We start from the raw sequence: 19,257 nt of genomic DNA, 5'->3' as shown, positions 1-19,257 counted from the left end.
TGTGTACTTTTTATAAATATTATCTTTTTCAAAAATATAGAAGATTATATATTTAATAAGCAAAACATGCAAATTTTACGAACTGTATATATGTTCCGCAAACTGGATATATTATGTAATACAATTTGAAATGTTTAACTTACCGAAAATATATAACTTTTCAAGATTTTTGTATATAATAATATCTTTGTAAAACATAAATTTTTTAAAGAAAAATAAGTTTTACAATATTTTACTTGCCGTACTTTCCATAAAACTTAACTCCACATTTACAGACACAAATTAATAAACCGTGTGAATTGTAATATATATATAATACATAGATTTATGAGAACTATACATTAAGGAGTTCAAACTATTAAAAGAACAAAAATTCCAAACCAATAGATATATTTCCAACACTTGCTTTTTATATTTTTGCCTCCATCATTTTGTTGCAAGAGAGTATGTTCATGTTAATTTGGAAAGAATGTTAAAAATAACAATTTTTTGGTGCAAACGGCTGAAAATACCCATTCCGGAAGTAGATGGCTGAAAATACCGTTTTGGATACGCATTTGCCATTTGAGTATTCTGTTTTGTACTAGATACACATTTGTCAAATGAGTATCCAATTTATTTTTTTTATTTTTTTTTAAGATACGCTTTTTTTTAAGATACGTATTTGGGAAATGCGTATCTCAATGGTAATACCCAAACTACAAATGCGTACCTTTAGTAATTTTTTTAGATACTCAATTCTCAAATACGTATTACACTTACCCAATTACAAAATACGTAATCAAAACGGTATTTTCAGCCATGTATTTTGAAAATGAGTATTTTCAGCCATTGCACCCCAAAAATGGGTATTTTTAACCATCACCCGTTAATTTGCGTGTTATTAGTTTTTATATTATTTTATATTGTTTTTTATTAAATCTTTTATACAAATTTTGATAGGGAGCTGCACCGTAAACTGCTAGGCATCGATTGCAAAATCGCGATAAAAAATATTGCTATTAGTTACAACCGCATTTATGACCGTGATTAAAAAATGGCTATATGCGATTTGATGCGACCGCATCAAACTTGAACTTTGAATTTTTCTCGTATACGTGTTACAATCTTATCTTAACGATTATCAATATTACACATAATCATTATAAAATTATTTTGAAAATTAATTCAAGTACCTACTATTTTCAATTTTTAATATAAGGAGAGAAATTCTTGCACACACTTCAACATATCTCCTTATATTGACCTAATATTTTGCAATGGATCACATAGAAGAGCGAATAGACAAAATCAGCTAATGTTGAGCTTGAACATGAATTTTGTCCAAACAAGATTCTGGGTTAAGATGATTTAAAGAAGATCAACTTTGCTAACTGCAGTTTATAATGTGTATAGATCAGCAGAACTGTAGTACCTCCAAGCACGTGTTTTACAGCAACAGGAAGTTTCGTACACAAACCAAACTTAAGGAATCAAATCTGCATCGATACGATACATGCATCGCACCGTTAATTTTAGGTTTTCTTCTGTGGATGCACTGTTAAGTGGCGGTGATCGTGGTGGTGGGGTCCACTTTTCGGATTCCGTACGTGGAGACCGAATCTACGTGGGATCTTGAACCTAAAATGTCTTTCTATTTATATGTACTCAGAAGTCTAGCTAGCTTTCCAAGTTCATCTGAAGAACCATCTTTCTCTGATCATTTTTAGCTTCTCAAAATGACTCTTGCTCTTGTTTCCTCTCCACAAAGCCTTTACTGCAACACCCTTACTTCAAGTAACGAAAATGCAGAAAAAGAAGCCATTGAGAAAACCTACGAAAAATTCGACATTCTTGTCGAAACCCTAAAGAAAGGCAAAGGCTGGATGACTGAGTATCTTGTTCAGTTCCAAGGCTTTTGGTTAAGCCCTTCATCTGCTTTAAAAGGAGTCTTGTTTGTGCAAAACCACTTCAAATCTCAGCCTTCTGATATCTTCTTAGCTACTTCAGTTAAATGTGGTACGACATGGTTTCGTGCCCTTATTTATGCAACCATAAATCGTTCGAATTATAGCTTCAACACTCACCCTTTGCTTTACACTGGCCCTCATGACTGTTTTCCTTTCTTAGATGCATTCATTTATCAAGATTATCTGGTTAGCCATTCTACTAGTTCTAACAATCATCTTTCGCCTCGGTTATTTGCTACTCACATTCCTTATGGACTGCTTCCGAAATCTATGATAACTTCTGGAAGCAAGTTTGTGTACATTTGTCGTGAGCCTAAAGATGTACTGATTTCGACGTGGCTATTCATGAACAAACTTAGACCTAAACATCTACTGCCACTATCACTTCATGAGGCGTTTCAAATGTTTTGTGAAGGTGTTTCACATTATGGACCATATTGGGACCATGTGTTGGGGTATTGGAAAGCTAGCTTTAAGTATCCTAATAATGTGCTTTTCATTAAGTACGAGGATATGAAGAAAGAGCCATTGTTTCATCTAAAAAAACTAGCTTCATTTTTGGGGAAGCCCTTCTCAGAGAAAGAAGAAAAAGAAGGGGTGGTTAAAGAAGTCTTAAAGCTCTGCAGTTTTGATAATTTGAGCAATTTAGAGGTGAACAAGACGGGCATTCTCCGTTACAGCTCAAGGATTTTTGTTAACAACTGTTATTTCTTCAGAAAAGGTGAGGTAGGAGATTGGCAGAATTATTTAACTGAGGAGATGGTTAAGCATCTGGATTTGATTACGATGCAGAAGCTAAAGGGTTCTGGACTCACCTTCGGTTCACCAGATTACCTGAAATTAAATTTGTAATTTCATATTATTTCAGTTTCTTAGCTAATGGCTTCAAGTGTGAGCTGTTTTGACTGAAAATGTTGGCCACAAATGGTTCTAAATATCTTACTTTAGTATCACTTTCAATGTATGTTGCCTTTTACGGAGGTCTTCACTCGCATAACATGTTAACTCTTATCTATTTGTCTGGAGAGTGCTTGTCGATTTGGACATAATCGTGTGCAGGATTCTCCCCATTGTTCTTGTAGCAATGAAGATATTACAAGAATGAAGGAACCTTATGAACTGTTTAAATGTTAACATGTTAATATAAAGGGTAACACAGTTGCTAATCTTGTAGCTAGCTGGGATATCAATGTTATGTTTTGTACAAAGCAGATTTGCATAATTGATCAAATAATATGTGAAAGGCAATTTTACATCTGGACGTGTATATGCTAAAAGGCCTAACTAATGTTTGAAAAGCCAGAAACTTGTCAAACACATTGTGAAAATTAAGCCAGAAGCCAGAAGTCCTTGTGTCTCTTAGTGGTGATTAAGTACCCTCCATGGTTTCTGCCCTTCTTTCTCACCGCAACAGTCATGCATTTGGCATTCTGAACACAATAATCAGTTGCGCTGCAAGTGCTGCTGCGTATTCTTTTTCTTTTCCCTGCCCACAGGTTCTGTACAAGCCACATTATTGATCGTTTCCTTTTCCCCAAGACTAACAATGAAACTTTCTTATTCTTTGCTTCTTGAACTATTGTTGATCCCTTCTCCTTACCTTCCTTGACTAAAAACTCCACTTGCACCTGATTGAAAGTTGCAGAGGACTACCAGTCAGTCATTTAGTCTATTATAATTGCAGACAGTTGAATTCTTGATATACAAATGATAAAAATAGAACACGGTTCTTATTTTATGGTTGATTGCCAGCCAGCCTATCCAATCAAAGTTAAGCTTCTAGTGATTCACTCTTCCTGTCGAAATTAGTTTAATTTCAAGTGGGAAGAGTTGCCAGTGAATCATTTATAGTGTCTATGTAATGTATTAGTTGACTTTCGAATGGGAAGAGGGTTAAATAAAAAACAGATGCTCCATATTACTGGTAGGTACTCCAACTAGCTTGTCGGTTTGAGAGAATAATTGGTAAACAAGGAGAGGCTGCAGGGTTGGTGCTTGCTAACCATAAAAGTTATCGTTTAGTTAAGCTCATATCATTCATACTTCTAGAAAATGCAGATGAAGACATAGTGGATTGCAAATACTTTTTGTAACAAATAGTCCAAAGAACAAACGAGTAATCCATAAACACCGGTCAAAGAAGTGTAGACTACATATATGAATCCCGCGATATTTTTACAGGCACAGACAAGAACTACTATGCTTACCCCAGGCTTGTGCACTTGACACAAATTCTTCATGGAGGAAAGCAGTTTATAAGCCCTTTGCTTAACTTGATGATCAATATCTCCACCTGCAATCATGCATAATTCTGTTTAATAAGTTCCCTAACATCGCGAAGATAATTCTGTTAGGACAAATATGATAAGGGTACAACTGATCTTAAATGTATGCTCAACAGAAGGGGATCAAAAGCTCGAGAAATTTGATGAGTAGAGTACTAAATGTTTAATTTTGTCTAGTTAGGTATTGAGGCTTGATGTATTCAACATTCTAGGAACCAAATTTTTACTAAGCCAGTACTAAAACCTTGAAAATAGATAGGCTGCTAAATGCGTACTGATAGTCTGATACATGTAGTAATGGTCTTTTTATGAGAAGATCGATCATCTCTGAAGTTTTAATTCTGTCTACAAAATTATATTTGTAAAGCAATGAAATTGAGATGTTAGATACCTTGTACAGATGGCCTTGTTACTACATGAAGAAGAATAACAGTATCCTGGGATTGAATAGTGTGAGATAGTGCCCAATGCAGAGCAGCCTTAGCTTCGATGCTGGAATCAACCACAACCATCACTCTGTTCCCACATAATTTCTCAGCCTCTGCCTCACCGTCCTGACTCATCTCACTGCTATTTTTGCTCGAAAACTCAGACGATGTCTGCTCATCCACTTGAATGGAACTATAGCTTCTCCTGTGTTTGTGCTGCTGCTGCTGAGTTGATGGAGATGAACGAGTCCGAACTCGAACACTGCTCGGGCTCATGCAGAACCTAGCCATCCGTGGACGTATTCTAATCATTCCGAAAATTGGTCTTCACTTAAGCAGACAGGCTCGGATAGCATCGATCCGAAGAAAATACTTTGGAATTCACAAATTGCAGAGATGCAGAGAGAGATGACAGGTATGATAATTGAGACAACAAAGTCTGGAGTTTTTATAAGGTAATAGAGGAATTTAGGCTGGCAACATTTTCTTTAAATTTGTTTGTTTGTATTATTTTTCTAAAGTAAGGTGTGGAAATTTTTCTGAAAATGCAACGTGCCCACCATGTTGATATAGGAAAGTTGTAGGTGGAGGGGTCCCAACTTAGTGGTATTCAACAAATTTATACCAAGTCACTTGAGGATTAGTCGAGTTGCGTACAAGCTGACCCGGACACATGATTAACAGGTAACACGTTATAATGTTGAGTAACCAACAATCGTCGGCCTAAGCTCTGATACCATGATATCATGTTAAGTAACGAGTTCATCTCAAAGCTTAAGGTGTTAGAGTAATGCCCTTATAGGATCATATATTTAACATATAAAACCGACTCCAATGAAGGTATAATTATGCAATTAAGATAAAATCTTGATTATTTAACTATGCCAGTTGTGACAATTCTAGAGATGCCCGAATGGAAGCACTCACAACAAACGTTTTAAACAAGAAACACCCCCAGCTTACATACCGACTGATATATATGCTTTGTTTTCTATTGAGCAGTTGGGTAAATAAACTACACTATTTCTTCTAAAGATTTGCAGATAACTTTATTTAACTGCAGATCGAATGCGCGATAAGATTATCCAACTAGTAAGCGTTTATCTCTTATCGTTCAAGATGCTGGATTCGAGATCAGATAAGTTCCGAAATGAAATTACACATGATCATGCAAGTCCCAATCTGATTACTGATTGATGTCTTGATTCATCATAAACTTATATAACAAAAAATCTAAGCCTAAAATCTAATGTAAGAAATCGAATAATGAACCCTCCCCCCAACTGGGTTTACTATAATGTATGACATGCATTAAGTCGTTTTGATTCCCTTAAACTCTGACAATTAAACAAACTTATCTGTACATCAGATTCCAAATCTGGTGTCAAGATGTATACAAATTTTATAAATTATAGTATATTACAGTCTGAGCAGATGCACTATCTACCATCTCTTTGACTATATCTCTGAAGCATTTCTTAATTTCTCCTGTAATTTGGTTTTACAGGACACTAAGATTACTACTAGCTTTTTAGCCTTCTAGATAAGATTTTTCAATATTATCCTCGAACATTAGTTATTCCTCCGTGGTCCTCGTCATGGTGGCATTTTCCTATCGATTCAATTATTTTTACAACTACAATATTGACGTAAGTATGTAAGATATTAAGCAAACGATGTAGTCCCGGTCATGGTGACATTATGACATATTCTTATCGATTCAATTTTTTCGCAACTGTGACCTAAGTATGTATGATATTAAGCAGGCGATGTGTGTGTGAGTGTTTAAATTCGTATTAGGTCCATGGAACTGGAAAAATGAAAATCTGGGTTGCAAGGAAAAAAAGATGAAGTAAATAAGTAAATGAAGTACATTTGCTGAACTGGAAGATATGAAACTTGATATGACAACTAAGAAATTTTGGCTACAAAACAACCTTACTGCCCTACACGTCCTACAACAAATTAGTCAAACTGTTTTTGTGATGTTATATTCACTGAATTATAAGTATCAACTTTTTATTAGACTCTATATTAAAAGAATTTGCTTTCATCTAGATCAAATCTTCACTATCTCGAAATTTAATCAAGTCAAATGTTAGGGCCTAGGGGACAATCAGCATATAAGGCCAAATGGGCCATATGAAATCCAAGTTTACTACAGCTAGAAAGCCCAACTAAATGGAATAGCAGTTAATTGATTTAGAAATAGATGGCATTGGAAGGACCTTAATATCTCAAAAACTTATATCTAAGCCCAGTATAATGGGAACAAAAACCCCACTTATGATAACTTATAGTATCATTTACTTCATTTGGTACTTGATTTAGATGGTGATGATATGTAGCATGAGTTGAGGATTTAGGTAAATATTTGCAGATAATTATCTGAGGTAATTATTGCCTTTTTATCTATGTGTGGCAGCAAGAAAATGACCTTGTAGCTATTTAGTTTAGATGTCTCTAATCTCCTGCATTGTGCTAATTAACATACCACCACAGCTTGATTGCTTCATTAGCCAGCAACTCAGATATTTTGATCATGAGATTACCAACAAACATTTAGGTGACACATCTCCATGCATGCATTCTTTCACATACATACCTTTTCTTCTCCTTTTATAAGTTTGTGTGTTAGTGTGTGTGTTACTTGCCTTCCTCATAATAATCTTGGAGGCTTTGTAATACATTGGTGATCAGTTTCGAGTTCGAGGTCTTCTTATCTGGTTCCCAATTGTAATCCTGTAATGTCTTTGGATAATCTAAAGCTCACCATATGGACTACACTGATGATCACTATGTTTTCTCAAGCAGGTTTGCAGAACTTTAGTTTTGTATTTACTTGTAGACTAATTTCTTTCCGATTGCATCAAATTTATCTACTGATCAATAATCTACATGCTTGTATTGAATGACTTTCTTCTAATGGATAATTAATTTCAGCTGCATTTGATCCATTGGACCCTTTTGGAAACATTACAATCAAATGGGATGTTATATCATGGACTCCTGATGGCTATGTGGTCAGTATCATTTCTAATCAAAATTTCAAACACCTAAATAATTAATCCAGAACTCGATTTGACTATGATTCGTATTAGTACTATATGTAAAAGTATTCAAGAGGTTGAGGGTCCGTGATCCAACTTTCTGATAGACACTCAAGTCAATAAATATTTTGTTTGATGTTAATTTAGGCTGTAGTGACAATGAACAACTTTCAAATGTATCGACACATAATGAACCCCGGATGGACATTAGGATGGGGCTGGGCTAAGAAAGAGGTGATATGGTCAATGGTAGGTGCACAAACGACAGAACAAGGTGATTGCTCAAAGTTTAAAGGAGACACCCCACATTGCTGCAAGAGAACTCCAACTGTGGTTGATTTGCTACCTGGAGTTCCCTACAAACAACAGATTGCCAATTGCTGCAAAGCAGGTGTAGTGGCCTCATGGGGACAGGATCCATCAGCTGCTGTTTCATCCTTTCAGGTCAGTGTTGGCCTTTCTGGCACGACAAACAAAACCGTGAAACTCCCCAAAAACTTTACTTTGCTTGGTCCTGGACCAGGCTACACTTGTGGACCTGCAAAAATTGTGCCATCCACAGTATATCTCACTCCAGATAAGAGAAGAAAGACTCAAGCACTAAGTAAGTTGCTGTAAACTTCAGGGCTTTCAGTTTCAATCAACTGTGATTGCCTCCTTATACCAGCTAACTTATATGTTACTTTGATGCAGTGACATGGAATGTGACCTGCACTTATTCGCAATTTCTAGCCAGCAGGAACCCGACTTGCTGTGTTTCATTCTCATCCTTCTACAATAAGACCATCACTCCTTGCCCCTCTTGTGCTTGTGGCTGCCACAACAGAAGACATGGCTGCATTGAGTAAGCATTCATCAACGGTTTCCTAATTATAAAGATATGAATGATAAGAAACAAAATTCTAAGATGATGGTTTTGCAATGTCTGTGTGATTTCTATTTCATTACTATGTTATATGCCCTGTCAAATTTTTTTTGGAAAGCAGGCTATGTTCGAGATCTGAATTCATCTTTAATCATTGTTTACGGCTCCCTACTCTTGTATAAAACGAGGAATTAAAAACTTGAGTATCTTGATTACTTGATTTCTGGCATTCAGGAGCAACTCAGAAAGACTAAATGCAGTGGGAATAAACACTCCAAGAAAGGATAATGCACCACTGCTACAATGCACTCACCATATGTGTCCCATTCGTGTTCATTGGCATGTTAAGGTCAATTATAAGGATTATTGGAGGGTGAAGATCGCGGTTACCAATTTCAATTATCGAATGAACTATACTCAATGGACTCTTGTGGCACAACACCCTAATCTCGACAATGTGACTCAAGTTTTTAGCTTTGATTACAAGCCACTTGTCCCTTATCAATCCATAAGTAAGTCCTGAAAACTTATGAAATGCAGGACTTTAAGAGAATTTAAAACCATCATAATCGTCTATTCGTCTATGCATTTTCTGTTTTCACTTCAAATTCAAATTATGACTGTTTTTTCGTGAATTGTATATGCAGATGACACTGGTATGTTTTACGGGATGAAGTTTTATAACGACTTAATAATGGAAGCGGGAGCATTTGGAAATGTACAATCTGAACTGCTGCTTCAGAAGGACAAGAACACATTCACACTCAAGCAAGGATGGGCATTTCCTCGGAAAGTTTATTTCAATGGCGATGAATGCAAGCTTCCTCCCCCTGATGCATACCCAATTTTACCCAATTCGACTAAACAGAATCAAATTCATCTCTTTTCAAGAGCATTAGCATCAGTGATCTGTATCATTCTGTTCATCTTCTTGTAAATATTTAGCTCGTGGACATCTTTGTTAAGGTCACTGAGTTGTTTTGACCGCGGAGTTGAAACTTTTTACTTCAATCGAATGTAATTTAGCTGCAGATTTATTACGTCCACGGACATTTTTCTTTCTTTCCGATTTAAATTTGAAAATCATTAAATATAATTAATGTGAAAATAAATAAGCAAACGCCGAAAATAAGCTGATTATCTCAATACGGATAATCTCAATACAGGTTCTTCTCTTTGTGATTTAGTTAATTATTGACTTATCGTTCTTCTTGATAATCTATTCATGTTAGAAATGGTATTAATATATTCGTAAATGTAAGAATTTGAATGGAAATCTCACAATCTGTGTTTCGTCATTTTTAGAACTGTATATAACTGTATTATGTGCACGGACATTTTTCTTTCTTTCCGATTTAAATTTAAAAATAATTAAATGTAAATGTGAAAATAAATAAGCAAACAGCGATTTGTTGAGAAACTCACTAACAAGTATAGCAACATAGAGGCAAGTGTATAAAGAATTTAACAAGTTTAGGCCAAGACCACAGTTAACAAAACAAAACATGCAGGTAAACAAAATCAGTAACTGAAATAACGTAGAGAGAAAGAAAGATGTACCCGAAACCATAGCTTTCAACAGTGACTGAAATAAAGGTTTACAGATACAAAACGCCAAGAAAATGATTACAGCTGAGTCACCAGGCCTTGCTTGAAGTCCTGGCTGCTCTTGAAGAGATTATTGCCCCCTACCTGCTGCGTTTGGGATGTGCGCAATATCTCCACCAGGATAAAACAGCTCGGAGTTTATGTTAACAGCAGCAACAAAACCTCCACTTCGACCAGCACCTCAGTCGCCGGAAAATATCAGCACTTCAGGACTTATGGGAGAGAAATGCAGAGAGGTTGAAGAGAAGAGATGAGAATGTAGTGTGTTGTATTCATTCAGTTTAGCCTCTATTTATAGGAGAGGAAAAATGAAACTGTCCACACACTTAATGTCTGAATTAAACTGCTCCATTAATGAAAAAATCAAAACTAATCAGATTTTGAATTCATAAATGAAAAAATCAAAACTGAACAGCTTTTGAATTTAAATTATTTGTAACAGCTTTTCACATTAACACCCACATTATTATCAGAACTTAAGTTAAGTTCTGATTCGACTCATCAGTACTTAAGTTCTGATTCGACTCATCAGTACTTAAGTTTTGATTCTGATATCAGAACTTGTTAAGTTCTGATTTTATTCATCAGTTCTTAAGTTCTGATTCTTATATCAGAACTTGTTACAGATCAGATTATTTGCAGGTTCAATATATTTAGACTACTTAGCCTATTTCAGAACCCAGCCCAATAATCCAATCACCGATAAATAAATTCGAATTAAAATAATTCTCAAATAAATAAAATTCTCGCCCAGGTCGCCTCGCGTACGCGAGACGCCGAGACATTCGCCCAAATCGCCCTTCGACCCGACCCGACCCGGTCCGGTCCGGTGCGGTGCGGTGCGTGGCGGGGCGTGTGTGCGCGTGAAGCACACAACAACACAATGGACCATCACACACCTTAGTAGTTATATACTACTCATGTGGGTAATACCATATAAAGCACACAACCCCCTTTATTTATTTCAATGTGGGACAAACATTCTCAAATTTTCCAAGCTACTTTCATCTCTCATTTCATATGGATTTCATTAAGAAAATTCTTAAAACCATACATGAAAATTTAAGTTCGAATATCATTGAACAATTTCCAATCATTAGATTTTAGGATTAACATCAAGAACATAATTAAATTAAGCTCTAAAATCCTAATTTTCTAACAATCCCCCACAAATCCATACAGAAATGTGATCAATTTCCCATCATGACTTGTTTTTCAGAGTCGGTACCCTTCCGGGTTTGAACCCTCCTAATTCCTCTACTTCAATGGCTATCGGACTCAGATGGAATGTTTCACCTTGAATCTTAATCCGTTTAGTATAACCATATTCCATAGACGACGACAAGTCAAAGGTTATGGTGCCAATCTACGGCTTTGAGACATTAATGGTCATGTCTCGATCCTGTTCGTCGAATGCTTCAAAAATTTAACCCTATCCTCTAATTGCGACCACACAATTACATTCGCTTAGCTGGGCATCTCCAGAGATATACTGCCTCTATCTCGTCAAATGACTTGATCCCATTCAGAGTTTTAACACTCTTGCTTTTCTGGCAGTGTCAGTACCTTCTAGGTTTACAGGGGATAGATTCAGATACTGTAGTATCATCTATGTAGCAAAGGTACTACCAACTCATCCTTACAGCTTGTTATTACCCATTGAATACACTTCAAGGGATCTCCTCTCATGTGTATTGGGTTCCCACTGTTGATGAATTATGATGGGTTGACAATCCCATCCCCAACCTTGACTTAAGGACCACTGCAGGTTCCAGTCCTTTAGTAAGAGGATCAGCTATATTATTCTGAGTTCCTATGAACTCTATAGCTATGATCCTATCAGTCACTAAACCCCTTATAGACTTGAGTCTAACTTGGATGTGTCTCTTAGTTTTAGCATTATGCTTTTTACTGCTAATCTTGTCGATAGTTGTTCGACTATCACAGTGAATAGCAATAGCAGGAAGCGGTCTGCTTACTACAGGTATTGCAGACATAAGTCCATGTAACCATTCAGCCTCCGTCCCTGTGGCATCAAGTGCACACAACTCAGCCTCAAAAGTAGACCGAGTAACAACAGTCTGTCTGCTTGACTTCCAGGATATTGCTCCACCAGCCAAGGTGAACAAGTATCCAGTCACTCCATTGGAACCAGACTTCTTAGCTATCCAACTTGCATCACTGTACCCTTCAAGCACACCAGGAAATCTCCTGTAGTGTAAACTAAGATACATTGTGCCTTTTAGATATCTAAGTACTCTATCAAGAGCATCCCAATGAGTTCTGTTTGGACAGCTTGTATATCTCGCCAATTTAGACACAGAATATGAAATATCTGGTCTAGTACAGTTAGCAAGATACTGCAAGCTCCCAATAATCTGAGAATACCTTAACTGAGACACAGGCACTCCTGAAGTATTCTTGACAAGGGCAACTTTCGAATCATAAGGTGTACTAGCGATTCTACACTGTGAATAACCATATTTCTCAAGTATAGATTTCTCTATATAATGAGATTGAGTCAAGGTTATTCCTTCAGTGGACTGAATCAATTTGATTCCAAGAATCACACTTGCCTCACCCATATCCTTCATTTCAAAATGCCTTTTCAAGAATTCTTTAGTCTCGTTAATAATCTCAATATTGGTTCCAAACAGTAAAATGTCATCCACATATAGGCACAAAATAACACACTCATTACCTTTAACTTTAGTGTAGACACACTTATCACTTTCATTAATCTTATAACTGAAAGGCAATATAGTTTCATCAAACTTTTTATGCCAATCTCTGGGAGCTTGTTTCAAGCCATAGATGGACTTGATCAACTTACATACTTTCCTTTCATTGCCTGATGCAACAAATCCATCAGGCTGATCCATATAAATCTCTTCCTCAAGTTCACCATGAAGAAAAGCCGTCTTTACATCCATCTGATGGATGATAAGACCATGGACTGAAGCCAATGCTATAAGCATTCGGATTGTTACCATTCTTGCAACCGGAGAGTATGTATCAAAATAATCAATTCCTTCCTTTTGCTTAAAACCCTTAGCTGCCAGTCTAGCTTTGTACTTATCTATTGAGCCGTCAGGGTTCAACTTCCTTTTAAAGACCCATTTGCACCCAATAGTAGAACACCCAGGAGGGAGATCAACCAACTCCCATGTTCCATTAGAAACAATAGAGTCAATTTCACTCTTGACAGCGCCCTTCCAGTGCCTTGACTCAGAAGAATCCATAGCTTGCCGGAAAGTTAAAGGTTCATCCTCGATATTGTAAGTGATGAAATCACCTCCAAAATCCTTGACTACCTTTGCACGCTTACTCCTCCTTGGTTCCTCTAGTTCCTTAGGAATAGAGCTACTACTAGGTTCCGCCCCCACATTTGTCATCTTTTCCACATGATCAGGAATAGAACTTGATGTGTGAGTAGGATCTTCCTCAGAAGTCGTTTCAGGTATTCCAGTCTTCATAGGGTAGACATCCTCAAAGAATGTCGCATCTCGAAATTCAACTATCGTGTTTGCCACTATACCATCTATGTCAGATTTTAACACTAAAAATCTCATAGCTGTAGTGGTCTCAAGATAGCCCAGAAAGATACAGTCAACAGTCTTTGGACCTAGTTTCTTTCTCTTGTGTTCAGGAACAAGCACCTTAGCAAGGCACCCCCATACACGAAGATACTTAAGACTAGTCATCCTGCCTTTCCATAACTCCAAGGGTGTTTTATCCATGTGTTTCAGAGGGACTCTATTCAAAATATGGCAAGCCGTATTTAGAGCCTCTCCCCACATGTATTTAGGCAACCCAGAGTTAATAAGCATACTATTAATCATATCTTTAAATGTTCTGTTCTTTCGCTCAGCAACCCCATTAGACTCAGGTGTGTATGGTGGAGTAACTTCATGAACTATACCATTGTTTGCACAAAATTCATTAAAAGCATTACTCGTATACTCACCACCTCTATCAGATCTCAATCTTTTAAGTAACTTACTAGTTTGTTTTTCTACTTCAGTTTTATATATAATGAATTTACTAAGTGCTTCATCCTTATGTCTAAGTAAATAAACATAACAATATCTACTACTATCATCTATAAAAGTAATGAAGTATCTAAACTGGTCCTTGGTCAACACACCACCAAATTCACAAATATCAGTGTGTACTAAATCTAACAAGTCTGAATCCCTAACAACGTTATGAAAAGGTTTCCTTATCTGTTTAGCAGACACACATACTTGACATTTAGAATTCTTTTCTATGGTATATTTTGGAATCAACTCTAAGTTCATCATGTTCTTAAGAGCACCAAAGTTTAAATGACCTAGTCTAGCATGCCATATATTTGAGGATTCAATACAATTAACAGTAGGAATAACATTATTATTCAAACTTCCCAAAACGGGATCCGCATTAATAACAAATAAACCATTTGACAAGTAACCCTTGCCAAAGAATGTACCAGTGTGAATAAGAACTACTTTATTACACTTGAACGAAATTTCAAAACCACTAGAAACTAAACAGCTTCCACTTATTATATTTCTACGCATGTCGGGAACATGATGCACTCTCGTCAGAGATAGAATACGTCCTGAAGGGAACTTCAGATCCACGTTTCCAACTCCATGTACTTGAGCATCACTAGCATTCCCCATCTTCACAGTCAGGCTATGACTCTGTTGATAAGATACAAATAAACTAATATCGGCACAAATATGTACATTAGCTCCAGTATCTATCAACCATTCATTTGACAGATATGTAGAAAATATCACAGGGTTGTAGTATACATACCGGTCAACGTTGGTTTCAGAAGCCGTAGCCTCACCAACAACCATGTTCACTACAGGCCCACTTGCGGTTCCAAGCACAACATTTGCTTGTACTACCTCGGTTTTCTTCGCTTTCTTCGTAGGGCAGTCCTTACTCCAGTGCCCAACCTGCCCACAAGACCAGCATGGTTTGTTTGCCTTGGGTTTCTTGGCCTTGTCCTTGTCACTCTTAGGTTTATTACTATTAGCTTTCTTAGCAAAAGCCTTCCTCTTTTGTCCTACAGTTGCTATGTTTACCTTCGAGGTACCGTGTTCAGTTGGCATCACATGTCCCTGTTTGGACTTGTGTTGTTCTTGCACCGAGATGTCCAGCATAAGGTTGGTCCAGGTGATCTCTCCTTTCTGTCTTTTCAGGGAGAGAGAGAACTCTTCCCAAGACTTCGGGAGCTTTTCAATCACACTCATCACCTTGAACTTCTCCGGGAGATTCATTCCAGACTCCTTCAAAGCATGCACTATCATCTCGAACTCATGCACCTGCTCAGTCATGGACTTATTGTCCACCAGCTTGAACTCGAGGAACCTTGCCACAGAATACTTTTCTAGACCTTGTGAGTCAGTATTATGTGTCTGGTCCAGCTTCTCCCATAAGAGTTTTGCAGAGTAGGCATCAGAAGAATAGACATCAAACAAAGTGTTTGTTAGTGCCGCCAGAATGGCCGCTCTAGCCACTCCATCCTTCTCAGCCCACTTCGCAAAAGCCTTAACTGTGTCAGCCTTCTCTTGATTCACTACTGGTTTCTCATATTCCACAACCGGCCACATACCCTTTATAGTCAACCACAACTTCATCCTTTTCTGCCAGCGAGAAAAGCCAATGCCACCGTTGAATTTCTCCGGTAAACCGGTTAGTTCAACAGCCTGTGGGAAACTATAGGTGGTCCAATCAATGGCCCCAGCAGTTACACCCGAACTGCTACCACCACCAACGATAACCTCACTTTCGTTAACCATTATGCTAAATTCTAAATAACCAATAATCTCTTCAAGAATGTTGAGAAACTCACTAACAAGTTGTTAGGAATATATGTGCATTAGTTTGATGATATGTTTAACAAAACACTTAAGTAGAAATTCAGTGTCTGTAGCCTCAACAGATAAGACCACTTTGGCTATCCGTTGATGGTGTAGCTTTACTTAGAAATAAGTCTAGTGTTGTAGCATATTTCAGTCTCTGTATTTAAGATGTAATTCTTAGAAGTTGAGAGAAACTATGAGTCATGTTGACTACTAGAAGATATGCAGATAGGAAGGCCAATTGTAAATATTTCATGCCTTGTAATTTTGTATAAATGAAGTGGTATCAACGGATGACTTAAAGACCTTCAACGGATGAGAAGCTAAGCTTCAACGGATGTCTCTAAAGCTTCAACGGATAACATCCTTCAACGGATGAGTGCATCAACGGATGAAAGCTTCAACGGATGTTCTGTTGATTAACCGTTGATAAGTGGTAGTTGTACCTACAAACAGAGGCACGTGGGTGAACAGAGATAACTGAAATGTGGCAGCCTAATTTCAGGAACATCAGAAAAAGCAGTCGTTCTACTCTAGTATAAAGAGACATTAAGTCAACAAAGTACTGGAGTGAACTGGAGAAGAAACAAGTGGAGATCTTACTTTATTATTTTATATATCCTTGTCTTCACTTGTAAACTTGGTAATATATACAAAACCAAGTAGTAGCTAGTAATTAGATAAGAATTTTTCCAGAGCTGTTTAGAAAAATCTTGAGAGAAAAATTATCTAGTTTGTACTAGGATGCAGTTGTGATCAAATTCTTAGATCACAGAATTTCTGAAATACCATCTCTGGTGGAACAACAAATCCACCAGAAAAGTTTTTAAAGGTTTATTATGTTCTTTACATTTGTGTTTGAATATATATCTGTCTGTATCAGCTTAAAGCAATTCACACACTTGTTCATCTTGAACACACAGTCTTTATAAACTGCTCAAAACTTGAAAAAGTTTTGAGATTTACATTCAACCCCCCTTCTGTAAATCTCATTGTTAGTTCTCTAGAAATAACAATTGGTATCAGAGCAGGCTCTTGACAAACAAAGAGTTTAAAGATCTTGGAATCTAACAAAGATGAGTAAGAAGGATATTGGAGTAAAAATCCCAGTTCTTGACAGAGACAGTTATCACCACTGGAAGGTGAAAATGCACCTTCATCTACTCTCCCAAGATGAAGGTTATGTAAACTGTATTGAGAATGGTCCTCACATTCCCCACAAAGTAGCCACAGTTGCTACGGCCACAATTGCTGTTGGTCAATCCATTCCAAAACCTAGAGCAGAATGGACAATGGAAGACACAGAAGAAGTCCACAAGGATAAGAAGGCTATGAACATTTTGTTTAATGGTCTTGACAAGGATATGTTTGATAATGTGATAAATTGCTCAACTGCCAAAGAGGTTTGGGACACAGTTCAGCTGCTGTGTGAAGGTACAGAACAAGTAAAAGAGAACAAGATGCAGCTTCTCATTCAACAGTATGAGTATTTTCATTTTGAAGAAAATGAATCTTTAAATGACACATTTAACAGATTCCAAAAGCTGTTGAATGGATTGAAGCTGTATGGTAGAGTGTACCAGGTGAAGGATTCAAATCTTAAATTCTTAAGATCCTTGCCAAAGGAATGGAAACCCATGACTGTCTCCTTAAGAAACTCTCAGGATTATAAGGACTTCACTCTTGAAAGATTATATGGAATCTTGAAGACTTATGAACTAGAGTTGGAACAGGATGAGGTATTGGAGAAGGGGAGAAAGAAAGGAAGTTCAGTTGCATTGGTAGCTGAAAATGAGAGGGAATGCAGACAAGAAACTGTGAGATCTACATCAAACTCCAAAGATGGTACAAGATATCAGGAATCAAGCAAAGGAAAAGAGCAAGTTGCTGAGAATGAAGACAACTCCAGTCAAGATGACTCTGATAGTGTTGATGAGCATCTTGCATTTCTGTCCAGGAGATTTGCAAAGATGAAGTTTAAGAAAAACACTAGAGCCACTAAACCTCATAAGAACATGGTGGACAAATCAAAGTTCAAGTGTTTCAATTGTGGTATAAGTGGACACTTTGCAAGTGAGTGCAGAAAGCCAACTTCTGAAAAGAAGAAATTTGACCAAGTAGATTACAAGAAGAAATATTTTGATCTGCTCAAGCAAAAGGAAAGGGCTTTCATTACTCAAGAAAAAGATTGGGCAGCTGATGGAGAGGAAGAGAATGAAGATGTGGAGTATGTCAACTTAGCTCTCATGGCTGATTCTGAGGAAAATGAAGTTAGTTCATCAAGCAATCAGGTAACAACTCAGGTAATCACTACTGATGTAACACAACTTACTAAAGAAGAGTGCAATGATGCTTTTAATGACATGTCTACTGAATTGTATCATTTGCGTGTGTCTCTTAAATCTCTTGCTAAAGAAAATAGTAGGATTAAAGAGAACAATCTGTTTTTAAGTAATAGAAATGCTATGTTAGAAGATAAGTTGATTGACCTAGAGAAAACCAAGCTGCATTGTATATCTGTTGAGAATGAACTAGCTGAATCTATTAAGAAAGTAGAAATACTTTCTAATCAATTAAAGAGAGAGCAAGAGGTGATTAAAGCCTGGAAAACATCTAGGGATGTTAGTGCTCAAATTGCCAAGGTCCAAGGAATTGAATCATTCTGTGAAACTGCCTGGGATAAAAACAAAAAGAAACTGGAATTAATTGATGGGCTGTCAACGGATGTGGAATCAACGGATGATGAAGGTTATCCGTTGAAGGAAGAAAATGAGCATTCGTTGAAGGTTCCTCAATTAAAATAGGCAGATGTTTCTAATAGTGAAAATCTAAAGAAACTCAACAAAAAGTTTGGTTCAACTTCCAAGAACTTTGTTAAAGAAGAAGCAAGCACATCCAAAGATGTCAGTAAGGTGAATATAGGGCACATGACCTTAGAACAGTTAAATAATAGGCTCAAGATGGTTGAGGATAAAAAGGAAACTAAAAGAAAATCTAACAGAAATGGGAAGGTAGGTGTTAACAAATATAACAATTACACACCTGATAGGTATGCTCCTAGAAAAAGCTGTGTGCATTGTAGTAGTGTTAATCATCTATCTGCTAATTGCAAATCTATTAAGAAAACCCCCATAACTGTACCCTCTTCCATGCCTAACATGTCTGCATCATCTCTACATGCTATGCCTACTATGTCTCAACAGAATCCTTA

At 36.9% G+C, this 19,257-nt stretch overlaps 3 protein-coding genes across 3 annotated transcripts; 2 read left to right on the top strand and 1 right to left on the bottom strand.

Moving 5' to 3' along the window:
• Positions 1 to 1,653: 1,653 nt before the first annotated feature.
• On the top strand, positions 1,654 to 3,098 carry LOC141670383 (flavonol sulfotransferase-like). Its single transcript, XM_074476200.1, has one exon. It carries the CDS (start codon positions 1,719 to 1,721, stop codon positions 2,799 to 2,801), a length of 1,083 nt encoding a protein of 360 aa, XP_074332301.1. The 5' UTR covers positions 1,654 to 1,718; the 3' UTR covers positions 2,802 to 3,098.
• A 14-nt stretch (positions 3,099 to 3,112) lies between these two features.
• On the bottom strand, positions 3,113 to 5,167 carry LOC141670384 (uncharacterized). The gene is made up of 3 exons (XM_074476201.1): positions 4,626 to 5,167; positions 4,157 to 4,242; positions 3,113 to 3,577 (listed from the first exon to the last, which is right to left on the bottom strand). The coding sequence occupies exons 1-3, from the start codon at positions 4,972 to 4,974 to the stop codon at positions 3,278 to 3,280; spliced, it is 735 nt and encodes a 244-aa protein (XP_074332302.1). The 5' UTR covers positions 4,975 to 5,167; the 3' UTR covers positions 3,113 to 3,277.
• A 2,132-nt stretch (positions 5,168 to 7,299) lies between these two features.
• Positions 7,300 to 9,635, top strand: LOC141670901 (COBRA-like protein 4). Its single transcript, XM_074476956.1, has 6 exons — positions 7,300 to 7,476; positions 7,606 to 7,685; positions 7,860 to 8,316; positions 8,406 to 8,556; positions 8,812 to 9,089; positions 9,225 to 9,635. The coding sequence occupies exons 1-6, from the start codon at positions 7,410 to 7,412 to the stop codon at positions 9,512 to 9,514; spliced, it is 1,323 nt and encodes a 440-aa protein (XP_074333057.1). The 5' UTR covers positions 7,300 to 7,409; the 3' UTR covers positions 9,515 to 9,635.
• Positions 9,636 to 19,257: the final 9,622 nt, after the last annotated feature.

Source organism: Apium graveolens, chromosome 7 (assembly GCF_009905375.1).
Source record: "Apium graveolens cultivar Ventura chromosome 7, ASM990537v1, whole genome shotgun sequence".
NCBI lineage: Eukaryota > Viridiplantae > Streptophyta > Magnoliopsida > Apiales > Apiaceae > Apium > Apium graveolens.
The sequence above is the reverse complement of the archived record's forward strand: the minus strand, read 5'-3'. Positions and strand labels throughout refer to the sequence as shown.